This window comes from Oncorhynchus kisutch, linkage group LG28 (genome assembly GCF_002021735.2).
Source record: "Oncorhynchus kisutch isolate 150728-3 linkage group LG28, Okis_V2, whole genome shotgun sequence".
Classification (NCBI taxonomy): Eukaryota; Metazoa; Chordata; class Actinopteri; order Salmoniformes; family Salmonidae; genus Oncorhynchus; species Oncorhynchus kisutch.
Genome location: NC_034201.2, coordinates 12,800,146 through 12,814,927, shown reverse-complemented (window position 1 = coordinate 12,814,927; position 14,782 = coordinate 12,800,146). Strand labels below are relative to the sequence as shown.

The 14,782-nt window shown below is 40.7% G+C and overlaps 1 protein-coding gene across 6 annotated transcripts in view; it reads left to right on the top strand.

Moving 5' to 3' along the window:
- Positions 1-14,003, top strand: part of LOC109872526 (seizure protein 6 homolog) — a 216,983-nt gene extending 202,980 nt beyond the window's left edge. The window contains exons 10-18 of one of the 6 annotated variants that reach the window (XM_031807698.1): positions 615-811; positions 1,747-1,941; positions 6,840-7,031; positions 7,976-8,170; positions 8,289-8,327; positions 8,449-8,557; positions 8,675-8,774; positions 10,400-10,411; positions 11,034-14,003. In XM_031807698.1, the coding sequence (XP_031663558.1) occupies positions 615-811; positions 1,747-1,941; positions 6,840-7,031; positions 7,976-8,170; positions 8,289-8,327; positions 8,449-8,557; positions 8,675-8,774; positions 10,400-10,411; positions 11,034-11,063 (1,069 nt within the window). In that variant the 3' untranslated portion in view covers positions 11,064-14,003. Of the gene's footprint in view, positions 1-614; positions 812-1,746; positions 1,942-6,839; positions 7,032-7,975; positions 8,171-8,288; positions 8,328-8,448; positions 8,558-8,674; positions 10,848-11,033 lie in introns of those variants that run through there. The other 5 variants (XM_020463795.2, XR_004205941.1, XM_020463794.2 and 2 more) reach the window with 5 other exon arrangements.
- The last annotated feature ends 779 nt before the right edge of the window (positions 14,004-14,782 follow it).

The following is a 14,782-nucleotide window of genomic DNA, read 5'->3' as shown; positions in this document are numbered from 1 at the left end:
CCAGCAGGCATTATTCAGTAATCTAATTTACCCAAGAGGCTAAACTACCTCCCCCGGAGTGAATAGCGATGAGGAATTGAGAGTTCTCATTATACTTTCACTTCAGCAAATGCATCTTCCAGTACAGAAAGAGAGAGAGAGAGAGAGACAGACAGACAGACAGACAGACAGACAGACAGACAGACAGACAGACAGACAGACAGACAGACAGACAGACAGACAGACAGACAGACAGACAGACAGACAGACAGACAGACAGACAGACAGACAGACAGACAGACAGACAGACAGACAGACAGACAGAGAGACAGACAGAGCTCTGTGGAAAGTCAAAGGGAGCAGAGGCAAATTAATGCTGAATTATTTAGTGTTTATTTCGCATCAGATCCATCCAACGTAAACATCATTTAGATTTCCTGCAAAGGTCTGACATTTCCCTGCAAGACATCTCTCACCCTCCCTCTGCAGTCTAATTTTGACAGAAAAACCAGACTTTTTTGGAGAAATTAAGCATTCCTCTCCTCTGCTCTGCATGCTCTGTCAATCTGTTGTTCTTATATACAGATATACTCTCAGATGTGTTGACTGACTGCTGCTTCTACCTCTCCTTGCAGGCTCAATGTGGGTAAGAATGACCTGTTGACCTTCTACGATGGTGATGACCTAACAGCTAACATCCTGGGTCAGTACAGTGGCACCAGGTCTCGCTTCAAGCTCTACACCTCCATGGCTGATGTCACCATCCAGTTCCAGTCGGACCCTGCTACTAACATCTACGGCTACGGCAACGGCTTCGTGGTCCACTTCTTTGGTGAGGCAGTACTAAGCTACTGTTTAGTTGTACCTGCACACTGTTTTATGAGAAATTCTTTAATGGAAGGATTCTTGGAAGATGGCTTTTTAAAATGTATTACAATAAAACCTCTAAAATTATCCATACAGTACATGGAATACAGTGTTCCCTTTTTTTGTAGACTATCACAGGCAAACAATGATAATAACTTTTCCTTGACTAAAAAAATATCCTCTCACAAGAGGCTGCTGGTAGCAACCAGTGAGAGAGGGAGAATAATACTACATAGAAGGAATTATCGTGCAGAGGATGGCAGGATACAAGAGAAAACGTGTTTTACAGTATCTGCTGTCCTCTCCCTCTGAACAGCCATCAAGCACAAAAACACAATTACGTGGCCTGCTTTGTCCACGTCCTCTGTATTTCTCCCGTGTCCACGTCCTCTGTATTTGCCGGGTGCTGCACCCCCGGCCGTGTGTGCCATAGTGAAAGAAGAAAAGGGCAGAACGGGCAGTGCCAACCCACCCACTGTCCTCCCCTTAGCTGGCTCACAGTGCAGTGTACAATCACTGCAAATTGATGACATTCTCTTCACACACCAGAGCCTAATTCACATGCAGGTCGCACCAAAGGATTCCCTGTGCCTGTCACTGCTGTGCTGCTGAACTCAATTGTCATTTATCTGTTTTTATCAACCACACACATAATTAGAGTCATAGATGTTGGGGTTTACTTGCTGTGTATAAATCAACCTGTTTCTAGATTTGATGAGCCTATATTATTAGAGCAATCTCTTGTTCAGATTAATGGATAACCCATGTACAGTTGAGGGATATTTTTGACAAGGATAACATCTCGACACACCCTGCTCATTCTATCTCTGTCTCTCTTAATATCCCTCCTTCCTCTCCTTCTCTAAATCCCTCCATCCTGCCCTGGCTCTTCGCTCACAGAGGTCCCCAGGAACGATACATGCTCTGAGCTGCCAGAGATCACCAACGGCTGGAAGAGCACCTCCCACCCAGACCTGATCCACGGGACAGTGGTCACCTACCAGTGTTACCCAGGTTACGAGGTGCAGGGCTCGGAGATCCTAATGTGCCAGTGGGACCTGACGTGGAGTGGAGATGTGCCTAGCTGTGAGAAAGGTGAGTTGGGAAATAACAAGCTCCCACAGTGGAACTAACCATGATTCTCTGCCTGCTTACAAACAATGTCTCCCATAGCGTTTAGGAGATAAGGGACAGGATTGTACCAGTATGTCTACTTATTTTCTGTTTAGTATTTTGTGTCTTATTTGGATAGACAACAGACCAGAGACAATTTGGTTAAACATCTATATTGAAATTCAACGAGTTCCTAGAATAACTGTTCATGCAAGTCAGAGTCACTTTTACACCCTGCTGGTCACTGGTGCTTTGATTGACATTCCATGTAATGTGTGTTGACTTCTGAGCAAAATGGTGTAACGAGTGTCATGTTGTATCAGTCTGCTGTGTTAAAGCAGCATACCTTCAGCCATCTTCTAGAAACACAGTAATACATGCATAACCCCATTTCTGCATTAAATAGCTGCCTCATTGCCTGGATAATCTCCATCAACACTTCCTACAGATGATAAACTGTGTTATCAAATCCAGAGTAAAATGCAATGTCAGGCTACAATTTCTTTTTTGTATCACATGGCACTACAGCCACTGCTACACCAAAGCAATAGTCATGCCACATTTAACCAGACATTTTAAGTGAGAACATTGTTTTATGAATGTCATTCTTTTAAAGCACTCGGGTGAACTTAATTGCTGTCTGAAATCTGATGCTGAAGGGTGGGTGAGCAACATAAAACTAAAATGGTTTAACTGCCACCTACAGGTGAGAGAACATACTGCATACAGCTCATCAAGACTTGAATAATCTGACAATTACATCATACTAGAGTTCATAGCCACTGGAAGTCGTTTGGGGGCGGGGGTGGAAATACGTTTTTGGCTGCGCTGATATCCGCTAATATAGGACCATTAAAGGCGCAGTGCACTACTTTTGTGATTTGTATTTTATTACATTTTATATTCTAGGGATTTTTCAGGGGGTGCTGCAGCACACACCACACCTACTTCCCGCAGCTATGCTAGGGTTGAATATTTTTCCGGTGTTTGAAATATCTCGAGAATAAATCCCTTTTCTCCCGTGTAACCCGGTATTTCCCTCCAAATCCGGAAGTGTCATTCAAAGGCATTATAAAGCATATAAATATGTCGGGATTTGACTAGAGCTTTGATCAGCATGACAATTCTAACCTGATGCTACCTGAGCCTGATGAGTCATATATTAACGTATAATGACGTATAATGAGCCCAAGCACAAAAATTCCCAAATTATTGTGCTATTGTCCATTACATATCTGATATAGGCTACTCCACATTATGCGTGAGAGAAAAACCTAAAAACCCATAGATGTATATGCTCTCTTGGGTAAATAAATTAAACTAGCTCCAGTAGGCTAATATTTTTGAGTGTGTACTGTATTACTGTACTGTACTGTATTATACTGTTTTATATGGACTGGAATTATGCACATCTTCAAACCATGATAAAGCTGAAGAAAACATGCAATTCTGGTGCAGCACATGCGGCCTACAAAGTTATAAGTATAGGCTAGCGGATTAGATTACATTTTTTTAATATAATAAGGCAATTTGTATAATTAGTAGGCTAATGCATGTGTACAGTTGAAGTCGGACGTTTACATACACCTTAGGCAAACACATTTCAAATCAGTTATTCACAATTCCTGACATTTAATCCGAGTAAAAATTCCCTGTCTTAGGTCAGGTAGGATCACCACTTTATTTTAAGAACGTGAAATGTCGGAATAATAGTAGAGAGAAGGACTTATTTCAGCTTTTATTTATTTAATTGCATTCCCAGTGGGTCAGAAGTTTACATACACTCAATGAGTATTTGGTAGCATTACCTTTAAATTGTTTAACTTGGGTCAAACGTTTCCCACTAAAAGTTGGGTGAATTTTGTCCCATTCCTCCTGACAGAGCTGGTGTAACTGAGTCAGGTTTGTAGTCCTCCTTGCTCGCACACGCCTTTTCAGTTCTGCCAACAAATGTTCTATAGGATTGAGGTCAGGACTTTGTGATGGTCACTCCAATACCTTGACTTTGTTGTCCTTAAGCCATTTTGCAACAACTTCGGATGTATGCTTGGGGTCATTGTCCATTTGGAAGACCCATTTGCGACCAAGCTTTAACTTTAACTGATGTCTTGAGATGTTGCTTCAATATACCCACATCATTTTCCTATCTCATGATGCCATCTATTTTGTTAAGTGCACCAGTCCCTCCTGCAGCAAAGCACCCCCACAACATGATGCTGCCACCCCCGTACTTCACGGTTGGGATGGTGTTCTTCGGCTTGCAAGCCTCCCCCTTTTACCTCCAAACGGTCATTATGGCCAAACAGTTATATTTCTGTTTCATCAGACCAGAGGACATTTCTTCAAAAAGTACCATCTTTGTCTCCATGTTGCAAACCGTACTCTGGCTTTTTTATGGCGGTTTTGGAGCAGTGGCTTCTTCCTTGCTGAGCGGCCTTTCAGATTATGTACCTGTTTCCTCCAGCATCTTCACAAGGTTCTTTGCTGTTGTCTGGGATTTATTTGCACTTTTCGCACCAAAGTACATTCATCTCTAGGAGACAGAACGCGTCTCCTTCCTGAGCGGTATGACAGCTGCGTGGTCCCATGGTGTTTATACTTGCATACTATTGTTTGTACAGCTGAACGTGGTACCTTCAGGCATTTGGAAATTGCACCCAAGGATGAACCAAATTTGTGGAGGTCTACAATTTATTTTCTGAGGTCTTGGCTGATTTCTTTTGATTTTCCCATAATGTCAAGCAAAGAGGAACTGAGTTTGAAGGTAGGTTTTGAAATACATCCACAGGTACACCTCCAATTGACTCAAATTATGTCAATTAGCCTATCAGAAGCTTCTAAAGCCATGACATCATTTTCTGGAATTTTCCAAGCTGGTTAAAGGCTCAGTCAACTTATTGTATGTAAACTTCTGACCCACTGGAATTGTGATACAGTGAATTATAAGTGAAATAATCTGTCTGTAAACAATTGTTGGAAAAATGACTTGTGTCATGCACAAAGCAGATGTCCTAACCGACTTGACAAAACTATAGTTTGTTAACAAGAAATTTGGGGAGTGGTTGAAAACCGAGTTTTAATGACTCCAACCTAAGTGTATGTAAACATCCGACTTCAACTGTACCTTTCATAATATTTCCCCTAATGTTATTAGCCCACCTCCTCTTTCTCTCTCTCTATTGTTGCTTCATTCCTTCCTCGCTTTCAATTGTTAAATGAAATAAGTTTTGTTGTCCTTATCGTCATCATTCTAATGACATCCTTGAATAACATAGGACAAGAATTAGATGCAGAAGGCTTTCACTTCTCTTCACAAAGATTGAATGGCTGTGGGTCTGAATAAATAACTGCTATAGCCTACAGCTATTGCATGTTTATTGGGCTGTTGTTCAGCAAAAAAGGCTTTGAGTCCCTCTTCAAATGTCCAGCATCTATTCTAGTCTAGCTTTCCCTGCATGGGACTCCAAGAGCTAAGAAGCTTTTTTTAAGGAGAGGCCAGCGGAGCATAGGTGCATTCAGCAGCACAGCGTTGGTTTTATAAGTGGGGGGGACACAAAAATTATTATAATCATTTTTTATCCGGTCGGATAAACACTCCAAACAGCCTACCAGACCGTGTTGCTTTGTTTTGTATCACATTCCAATTATTAAACTGGGGGCAAAAATAAAATGTCAGAATGTGGTTGAATGGTGTCCCCGGTGATTGCATATTGTGCAAGAGCCAGAGGCTATATGTTAGAAACTTATGATGCATAACCCATCATTAATTAGCTAAATATAATGCTAATACTGCATTGAATGTATTGCCTGAAAGAGGTTGGCTAGGACATTATTTAAAGGGCTATATAGCATCAATCTAGAACAGGATTATCTATTTTGGATGCAATTTGAATGGAGTTGAAGGAGAGCGAGAAAGACTGCGAGGGTGCTCAGCATGCACTGATTTAAAGCAATGATATTCGAATGATAGGATGTTTTGAAACTATGCAGCTGCAATTGAAAATAGCATCTCTTTACAATTAAAAAATAAAGGTGACCCCGAAAGCCACATGGAGATGGGTAAATAAGATGCGCATTCGGTCTTTATATTACTGTAGCATAGTCTAATCTGTCACATACCTGTCACAAGAAAAACAGTTACCATGATGAGTAGGTCTACATGCACCCTGAGCGTTGATGAGTCATCATGCAGTGGCCATAGAGTAGCCAGATTTAGACATCGCAAATCATGTAGTAGTTCCATTTCACACCATGCTGTTCGTAGAAATCATTTATTATCATTTACCGGTTTCTCGCTATCATTTATCCCACCGTTTTGGGGCGGTAAATCTCGGTAACCGGGTTCCCGCCATTCAATCCTACATCATACTAAGCAATATTAAAATATTATATTTAAATACAGTCAATTACAGATGAAAACCATTGTTTTTTCATTTTGTATGGGTTCCTTGTTGTTTTGTGGCACATTTCAACCCCATCCTCCAGTGTGTAACATTACTGGAAGTAGTCTCTGTGTGTTTAGTGACATCGATCCATCTGCACATCTCTGATACATATTACAGGCATATTACAGGCAGACCCAGTGCTTTTCTCTGTGTGGAGGTCCCCTGGGCTGTGGGCTGCTATGCCTGGATGGCTTCAATATCCAGCCCTGTTCTTTTTAATGACCTAGATAGATGGCTGCTATTGAATTAGAAGGCTTTGGGTGTCATCTACTGGGTTATTTTATGAGACTGGGCCTTTATTGAGGGAATCACTGAGGTGGTGTGACTTGACTAATAATGATGATCGTGAACATACTGTACTGTAGTGGTTATGCATTGGAGTGGTTATCAATTTGCCTGTGTTTTCCGCCTGTGTGTGTGTCTGTGTATGATCAGTAATGACATGTCCGGACCCGGGGACTGTGGAGCACAGTCGGAGGGTGCTGACGGGATCCCGCTTCATGGTGGGATCAACGGTGCAGTATGTGTGCAATAAGGGCTACTCCCTGTCTGGAAGCACACTGCTCACCTGCTACAACAGAGACACAGCTAACCCCAAGTGGAGTGAGAGGCTTCCCAAGTGTAACCGTAAGTCAGGAAACTGTATCTGAGCAAATACACACGTACGCGCACACACACACACACAGTGTTGTTTATTTTATTCAACCAGGATAGTCGTGGTCCTCCTCTCTAACAATCAGCACTGTTTTTCAAGAGTCCGCAGTATTCCTTTAGATAACTCAGAGAACTCTGTGCCAGGTGATCGTGTGGATGGTCTCAGTACGTTCTGCAAAGTTATAGCCTGAGAGGACATGCTGATTTCTTCCACCTAACCTCCAGAAGCCCTCGAAAAGCATTGATGACCTGTCATTCCGGCCTCCTCACTCCCTGCCTCAGATAAAAGGCCTTGTTGGAGAATGATCTTTTGAGAGGAAGATGATGCGTGACACAGCAAGTATAGCCAATTAGCATTGGAGAAACTTGAGGAGAGAACTGGAGAGAACAGGTGCAGAATCAATATGGCCTATGTAAGAAGAGCTGGACCTGCTGTTCAAACAGAGTGGTGATGAGACACTCTCTTCATTGTTTCAAAGTAATTAGACAGGCTGGAAACTGTCCCAGGTAAATTACAATGGGGAAATGAGCGGAGGGACTGACACTGGTTGTCAGGTCAGGAACTATCTGCACAATGAGATAGTGCCTATTGATAGCCACATCTGCCTGTTTCAAACATCATTACTTTTGCGTAGAGAGAGAACACGAAGTGAGGTAGCTGCCTTATGTAAGTGGTGGCAGTATGTGTATCTATGTTGGAAATTATGCATTTGATAATGGCACTCTGCTGTCTAAGAGACATTGAAACACCCATAGTGACAGCCATGGTGTGTGTGTGTGTGTGTGTGTGTGTGTGTGTGTGTGTGTGTGTGTGTGTGTGTGTGTGTGTGTGTGTGTGTGTGTGTGTGTGTGTGTGTGTGTGTGTGTGTGTGTGTGTGTGTGTGTGTGTGTGTGTGTGTGTGTGTGTGTCCTGGCAGCGGAGAGGTACGAGCCCTGCAGGAACCCTGGCGCCCCGTCCACCAGCGTGCAGAGCTTAGAAAAGGCCTTCTACCAGGCTGGGGAGACCCTGAGCTTCACCTGTCGTACCGGCTATGAGATGCAGGGGGAGCCCACCATCCGCTGTGTCCCTGGACACCCGTCGCAGTGGAGCGGCACACCACCCACCTGTAGCGGTACACTGTCTGCTTCCATAGCACACATATGCCTCAACTTCGAATAACTTATGACGCCCAGTTCCATGACGTGTAAAAGTATCAGGGTACACATGAATATTATCTTTCTTTTTTCCAGCATCCTCCTCGCAGTATTTGAACGAGCGCAAGTTGGATGGTAAGTATATCAGCTAGTTGTAACCACAGTGTGAAGTATGGTGATGCCAATAGAGGATATGCTTATGCTATACTTGTTTTTAGGTCATTTCTAGTTATGCATATTCTATGTTTTTATTCAGTTGCTAGTCCTGACTACGGTATGGAAGGAAGCAACATTGTCATTGCTGTTCTGATTCCTGCTGCGGTCGTACTGCTAGTCATCCTGGGGATTTACCTCTACTTTGCAAAGTGAGTATGAGAATGAAAGAAGGGGAAGTAACTGCATGATGCCCATCAATTGATAACATGTGTAATTCAGTTGAAGGCCTCAGAGCCATTTCGAGACACTTTGTGTTTCTCCTTCAGACTTCAGGGGAAGACCATCAGAATGCCAACATCATCCTTGCCACCGTATGACAACATGACAGAGGAGTCTGCCTTTAATAACCCAATCTATGAGACAGGAGTAAGTATGGATGTCATGCACATGAATCTCCGAGACGTGGACTCCCAGAACACCATAGTCCTGTCCTGATCCATCTCATCGTCATCTGTCTGCCTGTCATTTCATGTTTAACCAGCTGAGGGCACTCTTCACACCGTCTCCCACCGCAGACACGGGGGTCTGAGCTGTGCCTCTCAATTTGTGGTCTTGTGTTGAATGCAGACAAGCACCTACAAATGATCTCTCTCAACTTTGAAGCGTGGAAGCCCTACAGTTTACTTAGCTTTAAAGCTTTATAAAAATATGTGCATTTTCAGGGGATCAATAGGATTGTACAAGCACTCAATCAGTGGATTTGATTAGGGACAGATGTAGTACACTACACATATGCGTTTCCATTTGTGATGACCTCTGTAGGATCCATTTTGAGCTTTGCACAGTGCTTCTGTTCGGACTATGCTTCTGGATAGATGAATGTAATATTTTACTGCATGAAGGTGAAAAAGCTTGAACAAAAATGCTTAATGTCAACTTCAAAGACACTTTAAAGCTCCTCCATCTTTGTGTCATCATCATCATGTCATTCACATGGGATTGAGTTCATTGAGTCTTATCCATTAATTAGTTTGAATTACTTTTGAAAAGTGTACATTTATGGGCCCTATCAGGGGCGCAACTTTGGTTTTAGAAGAGGGGGGGACATATTTATTATTATTTTGTATTATACGTTTTTTTTTATCCAGCCGGATAAACACTCCAAACAGCCTACCCGACCTCTCAGAGATGTCCGCATGGTCCTGAAACACATCGTAGCCTCGTTTTGTATCACATTCCAATGATAAAACTGGGGGAGGCCAAAAATTCAATTTCAGAATGTGGGGGGGATATTACCCCCCGTCCCCTGTCCACACCCCGTCCACACACCCCTATCCCCCGTCCCCAGTCCCCATCCTCAGTGAAAGTTGCACCCCTGGACCCTATTATAAATGATTGTTTTTGAATCACATAGGCTATAACAAATGTCAATGTACAATAATAGACTGTATTTACATCTACACTTAGTATTGACGTTACTTTTATGTGCTGCACACAACATTTCAGAGCACTTAAAATAACAACCAAAATCGTTAGATTTGACATTTAGCTTGTCAGGAATTCTTGTACTTGTCTTACATATTCCTTTTTCCATAAGTCCTTCATATCTATATAGATGTGTGTACAGATATATCAGTTACATGTATTTGTTAGGTCATTTAAATGTATTTGTTTTATTTAATGTGAGTGTTGGATTTGTTGTGCAATGTCACAGGCACATTGTTCAAGCAACAGAATGCTGCCATGTCTATTATTGTGTTGTGTTAAACTATTGTTAGTGATGCATAAAATTATCCTAAACTACAGCAACTTTGTGCTTGATAAACCATCTGACTTGAATCATGCCCTTGATTCAAAATATTTTCCTATTAGTCACTCTGCTGTGGGACTTGAGCGGATGCTGTGTCTCTCTCATTCTTTACTTTCATGTTCTGGACTCCATTTTGACTGGACCATACTCTCCTCCTCCACCTCTTCTTCCCATCAGCCCCGGCAGGCGTTCTGTGATTACTAATGACTGTGTCTGTCTGTCCCTCCTTGGCTGCCTGCAGAAGAACAACGAGGTAAGGCCTTCTTCTGATGCCGACTGTCCATCTTAAAAGGCACACCTAAACTACACCTCAACCACTGTCATCTGTCACTGCATCCACTTCCAGCCAGCTGTCCACTGTACCGAACTGGTGTCAACACTTCTGTCACTTCAGTCAACACCTTGTGGGGTTCCTCACAACACAGCTCCCTGACCCTCACTTCATCTCTCCTTCTCTCTCTTTCTCTCTCTCTCTTTCTCTCTCTAACATGTACTATTTACTTCAGTTGGAAAAGAAAATACCTTTACATAACATCTCACTGTTAATGAAAGTAAAGTATGGGGTGTCAGTAAAATGTGAAGCTTAAATTTACTACATTATTGTTGTTGCACTGATGTCCTGTCTTTTTCATGTCCTCACACTCTCTTGTCAATCAGTTTGAAACAATATTAAAGAATTTCTGTTCTGATCATGTTGTTTCTACTTTTTATTTCTACACGATTTGCATGATTCAGTTCTGGCCATTGACCATATTCTGTCACATTTTCATAATTCACCTTTTAATGACTGAGGAACTGCTGTGTTATTATGACACAGAGTTGGAGCTTTTGGCTAGGAAGAACTTTTGATGAGTGTATTTGTCTGGTCTTTACAGGGCAAAGGAGATTATGAGGTGACCATTTAAAGACCTCACAGCAAGTGGAATTCAGGGGTTTCTTTTTGGGACTCTCTCTGCACCTCTCATCTTACCTGCAATGACTTCAGCTCCTATTCCTCCCTCCTTCCTCTTTCTCTTAATTCACTCCTTTTTGTGGGCTTTTGTAAATATCTCTTTCCAGAGGACTTCTACCAAAACTGCAAAGATGGTGGATCAACATGGTGTTATTTTTGTAGACCTTTGACGCAGATGGCCTTTCTTTAGTGTTTGTACATTTTCATTTCATAACTGAGCCCAGGACTGGTAACATTGTGGGGGGGATACATTTAGTTCAAATGGTTTAGGTTTTAAGATTTACATAAGAAATGTGAAGAACAAATGTACGGTTTATGCATTGTCATGGGTCTTGGAATATACAGTATACATGAAAAATACAAAATGACCCAAAGTTGTTTGAACATTGTCCAAATATCAATTTCACATTTACCCTGAGTGAACATTTGTATTTTTCAATTTTGCTACTATAATTCAACCATCCAGTCTATATATGAGTTTTAAATATCACTTTGTAAATAACCTGCCTGTCTAATATGAGGGTGTCTGCGACTTGAGGAAACAAGTTAGTGCTTTGTTCAATTTGACTCACAGTTTTGTTGAGAGACATTTTCTGTGCTAAAACAACTATAAATATATACTTCCAGTCAAAAGTTTTAGAACACCTACTCATTCAAGGGTTTTTCTTTATTTTTACTATTTTCTACATTGTGAAATGATAGTGAAGACATCAAAATTATGAAATAACACATATGGAATCATGTAGTAACCACAAAAGTGGTAAACAAATCCAAATATATTTTATATTTGAGATTCTTCAAATAGCCACCCCTTGCCTTGATGACGGCTTTTGCACACTCTTGGCATTTCTCTCAACCAGCTTCATGAGGAATGCACCTGGAATGCATTTAGTCCAAATAAAGAAAAACCCTTGAATGAGTAGGTGCTCTAAATGTTTGACCGGTAGTGTACATGTAATGTATAGCCCACAGTGTTAAACTCCTCCTCGTGGCTGTTATAGAGTTGGCGAATACTCCACTATCTCCTTGATTAAACTAATGTCAAATCCCAACAGCTTTCTCTTGTCATGCCATCTGCATTGAGAGTATGCATCAATTCAATGAAGGGAGGCCATGAAGATAATATGCCATCTTCTACAAAGTGCTATTCTGTAAAGTACACCATCTTCATGTACATAGGAATGCTCCTGGGCTACCCCTTGTTCATTGCTGTCATTAGTTTCTGTCTTTCCACACAAGAAAATGCACTGCTTAAAAGTGCAATATGCAGAAATCGCTCTGCCATTTCCTGGTTGTTCTAATTCTAATAGTTTGCTTAATTTCAGTTAATGTGACAAAACAAGTGACCTAATGTGTAGAGAAACATTGTACCATCTAAACCGCTGTGAAATATATTTTCAATTGTTTTTCAGCTGTTTGAAGCTGGTGTACAAAGCCGAAAGTAAAAGATGCGAAAATGAAACGGGAAGCATAAAAATAGCGCACTTCTACAGCTTCTTAGACTTGCTTTCAACAATAATGACAGTTCTATCACTCACATTTCTACGTCAATTTGGTCGACCAAAAAAAAATGACCTACTGCAGCTTTAAAGTCTTGAACTCCAACCACAACACTTGCTGGCGTCAAACAGCATGTCAGATATTCAAACCTTGTGTACTTTTCTTCTCTTTGTAAAATGAACAATCCAATCCAGTCCAATTTGAGTTTGCAAAGAAACAACAGGTTTTATTTTGATTGTTTATCTTTGTTGTTGGCTCTATAAATGTTAAATGTACTCACTTCTTTGGTATCATTATGTACAGTCTCTTTGGTCATTAAGTGGGGTCCGAAATGATTGACACCCTTGATAAAGATTAGCAAAAATGACTGTATAAAATATCTCATTCAAATATTGAGCTGCTGTATATTGCTCAGAGAAAGAGATTTCGTTTTTTTGTGTTGAATTCCTCAAAAAGGTAGGGGTAAAAATGATTGACTCCGCTGTTTTCAATACCTTTCAATACCTAACGGCACTGAGCCTTTTTCTAAAATGTTTTATGAGTTGGAGAACACATTGGGAGGGATCATTCCTCCTTACAGAATCCTTACAGATCCTAGATATCTATTGCACAGATGCTCATGGACTGCCCTTTTCAAATTTAGCTTTAGAAATGATTAGAAATGAGTTAGCATTTTCCAATGAACACTTCGCAATGGCCATCTCAGTCTACACTATGGACTTAAACCCATTAAAAACCTGTGTTTTGTATTGAAGGGATATGTCCATGAACACAGACAAAGGATATCAAGGATTCGGAATCATTATGTATGGAGGAATGGTCTAAGATCCTACCCAATGTGTTTTCCAACTCGTAAAATATTAGTTTTAATGGCTGTCGTTATCCTTGCAAGGTGAGGTATTGAAAACAGGAGTCTTATTCATTTTGACTCCTACCTTTTTGAGATAAAAAATATTACATTACTTGTTAATATTTTTGTATATAATTTAGCTTAGTATTTTTATAATTTATTTTATACAGTCATTTTTGCTCATCTTTATCAAGGGTCTCAATAATTCCGGACCCCACTGTTTAGTACAAAACGATGATTGCCCAACAATTGTAAATTCAGAGTAAGTTGTAGGGTGGGTGTATATTTTATTACTCAAAATCTGAAAAAAAAGAACTGCATTACTGTGAAATATTCCCAGAGAGTCAGATCGTTTAAAAATTATTTCGAGAATTGCAAGAAATTAAGAACCTTTTCTGACAGAGAACTGTCATATCCTGCTGATTGATTGCATTGATGGACCAAAATAAATGTGAAATGCACCTTTACATGAGTGAGTCAGTCAATTGACTTTGGGTATGTTAAAAGAGGAGAATAATACAAATAAAGTTGGCAAGATATCTATTTACCTTTGTGTTTGTCTTTAATTTCTTGTGAAATAGATGTGATAAACACCATGATATTAAATACTAATACATTTTATAAATAAGTTATGCACGGTTTTTTACTCTGACACAGACATTTTTAAATAAAGCTGAAGATTATTGTGGGTGCCACAAGTTTGCCTTTTGGGGGGGGGGGGGGGGGTTGTCATTATGAAAGTAATCTCAGTTTCCAGTTTTCACAACTTTATTTATGCACTCACACACTGCCTAATTCCTCTCCAGAATATCCATATTTTTGCATGCATTTCCATAGGGAGTGATTTTGGATGGATTAATATACCAGGTAAGCAGTGGCGACCCGTGATTCCGGGCTGCCCCACCTGTTTTGAGCCCCACATTTTTTTAAATATTTTTTCTTTACAAATAACACAAAATATATGCCTGTTTTGCATGTTATTTTGGCATTAATACTTGTCACATATCAGTTTGCAAACAATGTCAAAAATAATATGTATCATTGAGTTAATAAAGAAGCATACAAACACGGTCTCTTTTTTGTTTTCTCGAGTAAGGCGGCTCTCCTCAAGAAAGCTCAGTGCTTTCTGTGGTGGTGGTGCAAGCCAGCACTCATGGGGACACTACTTCACCGCAAAGTCTAAGAGGAGACCTCGAAAATTCTAGCCCTTCGGGTGCTGCCATAGAGTTAGAAGTGCCCATCCAAGAAGGCTCAAGGTCATTGGCAACAGATAACATGACATCAAATCACATTATATGTACAGCAGCTTTGATTGGACTGAT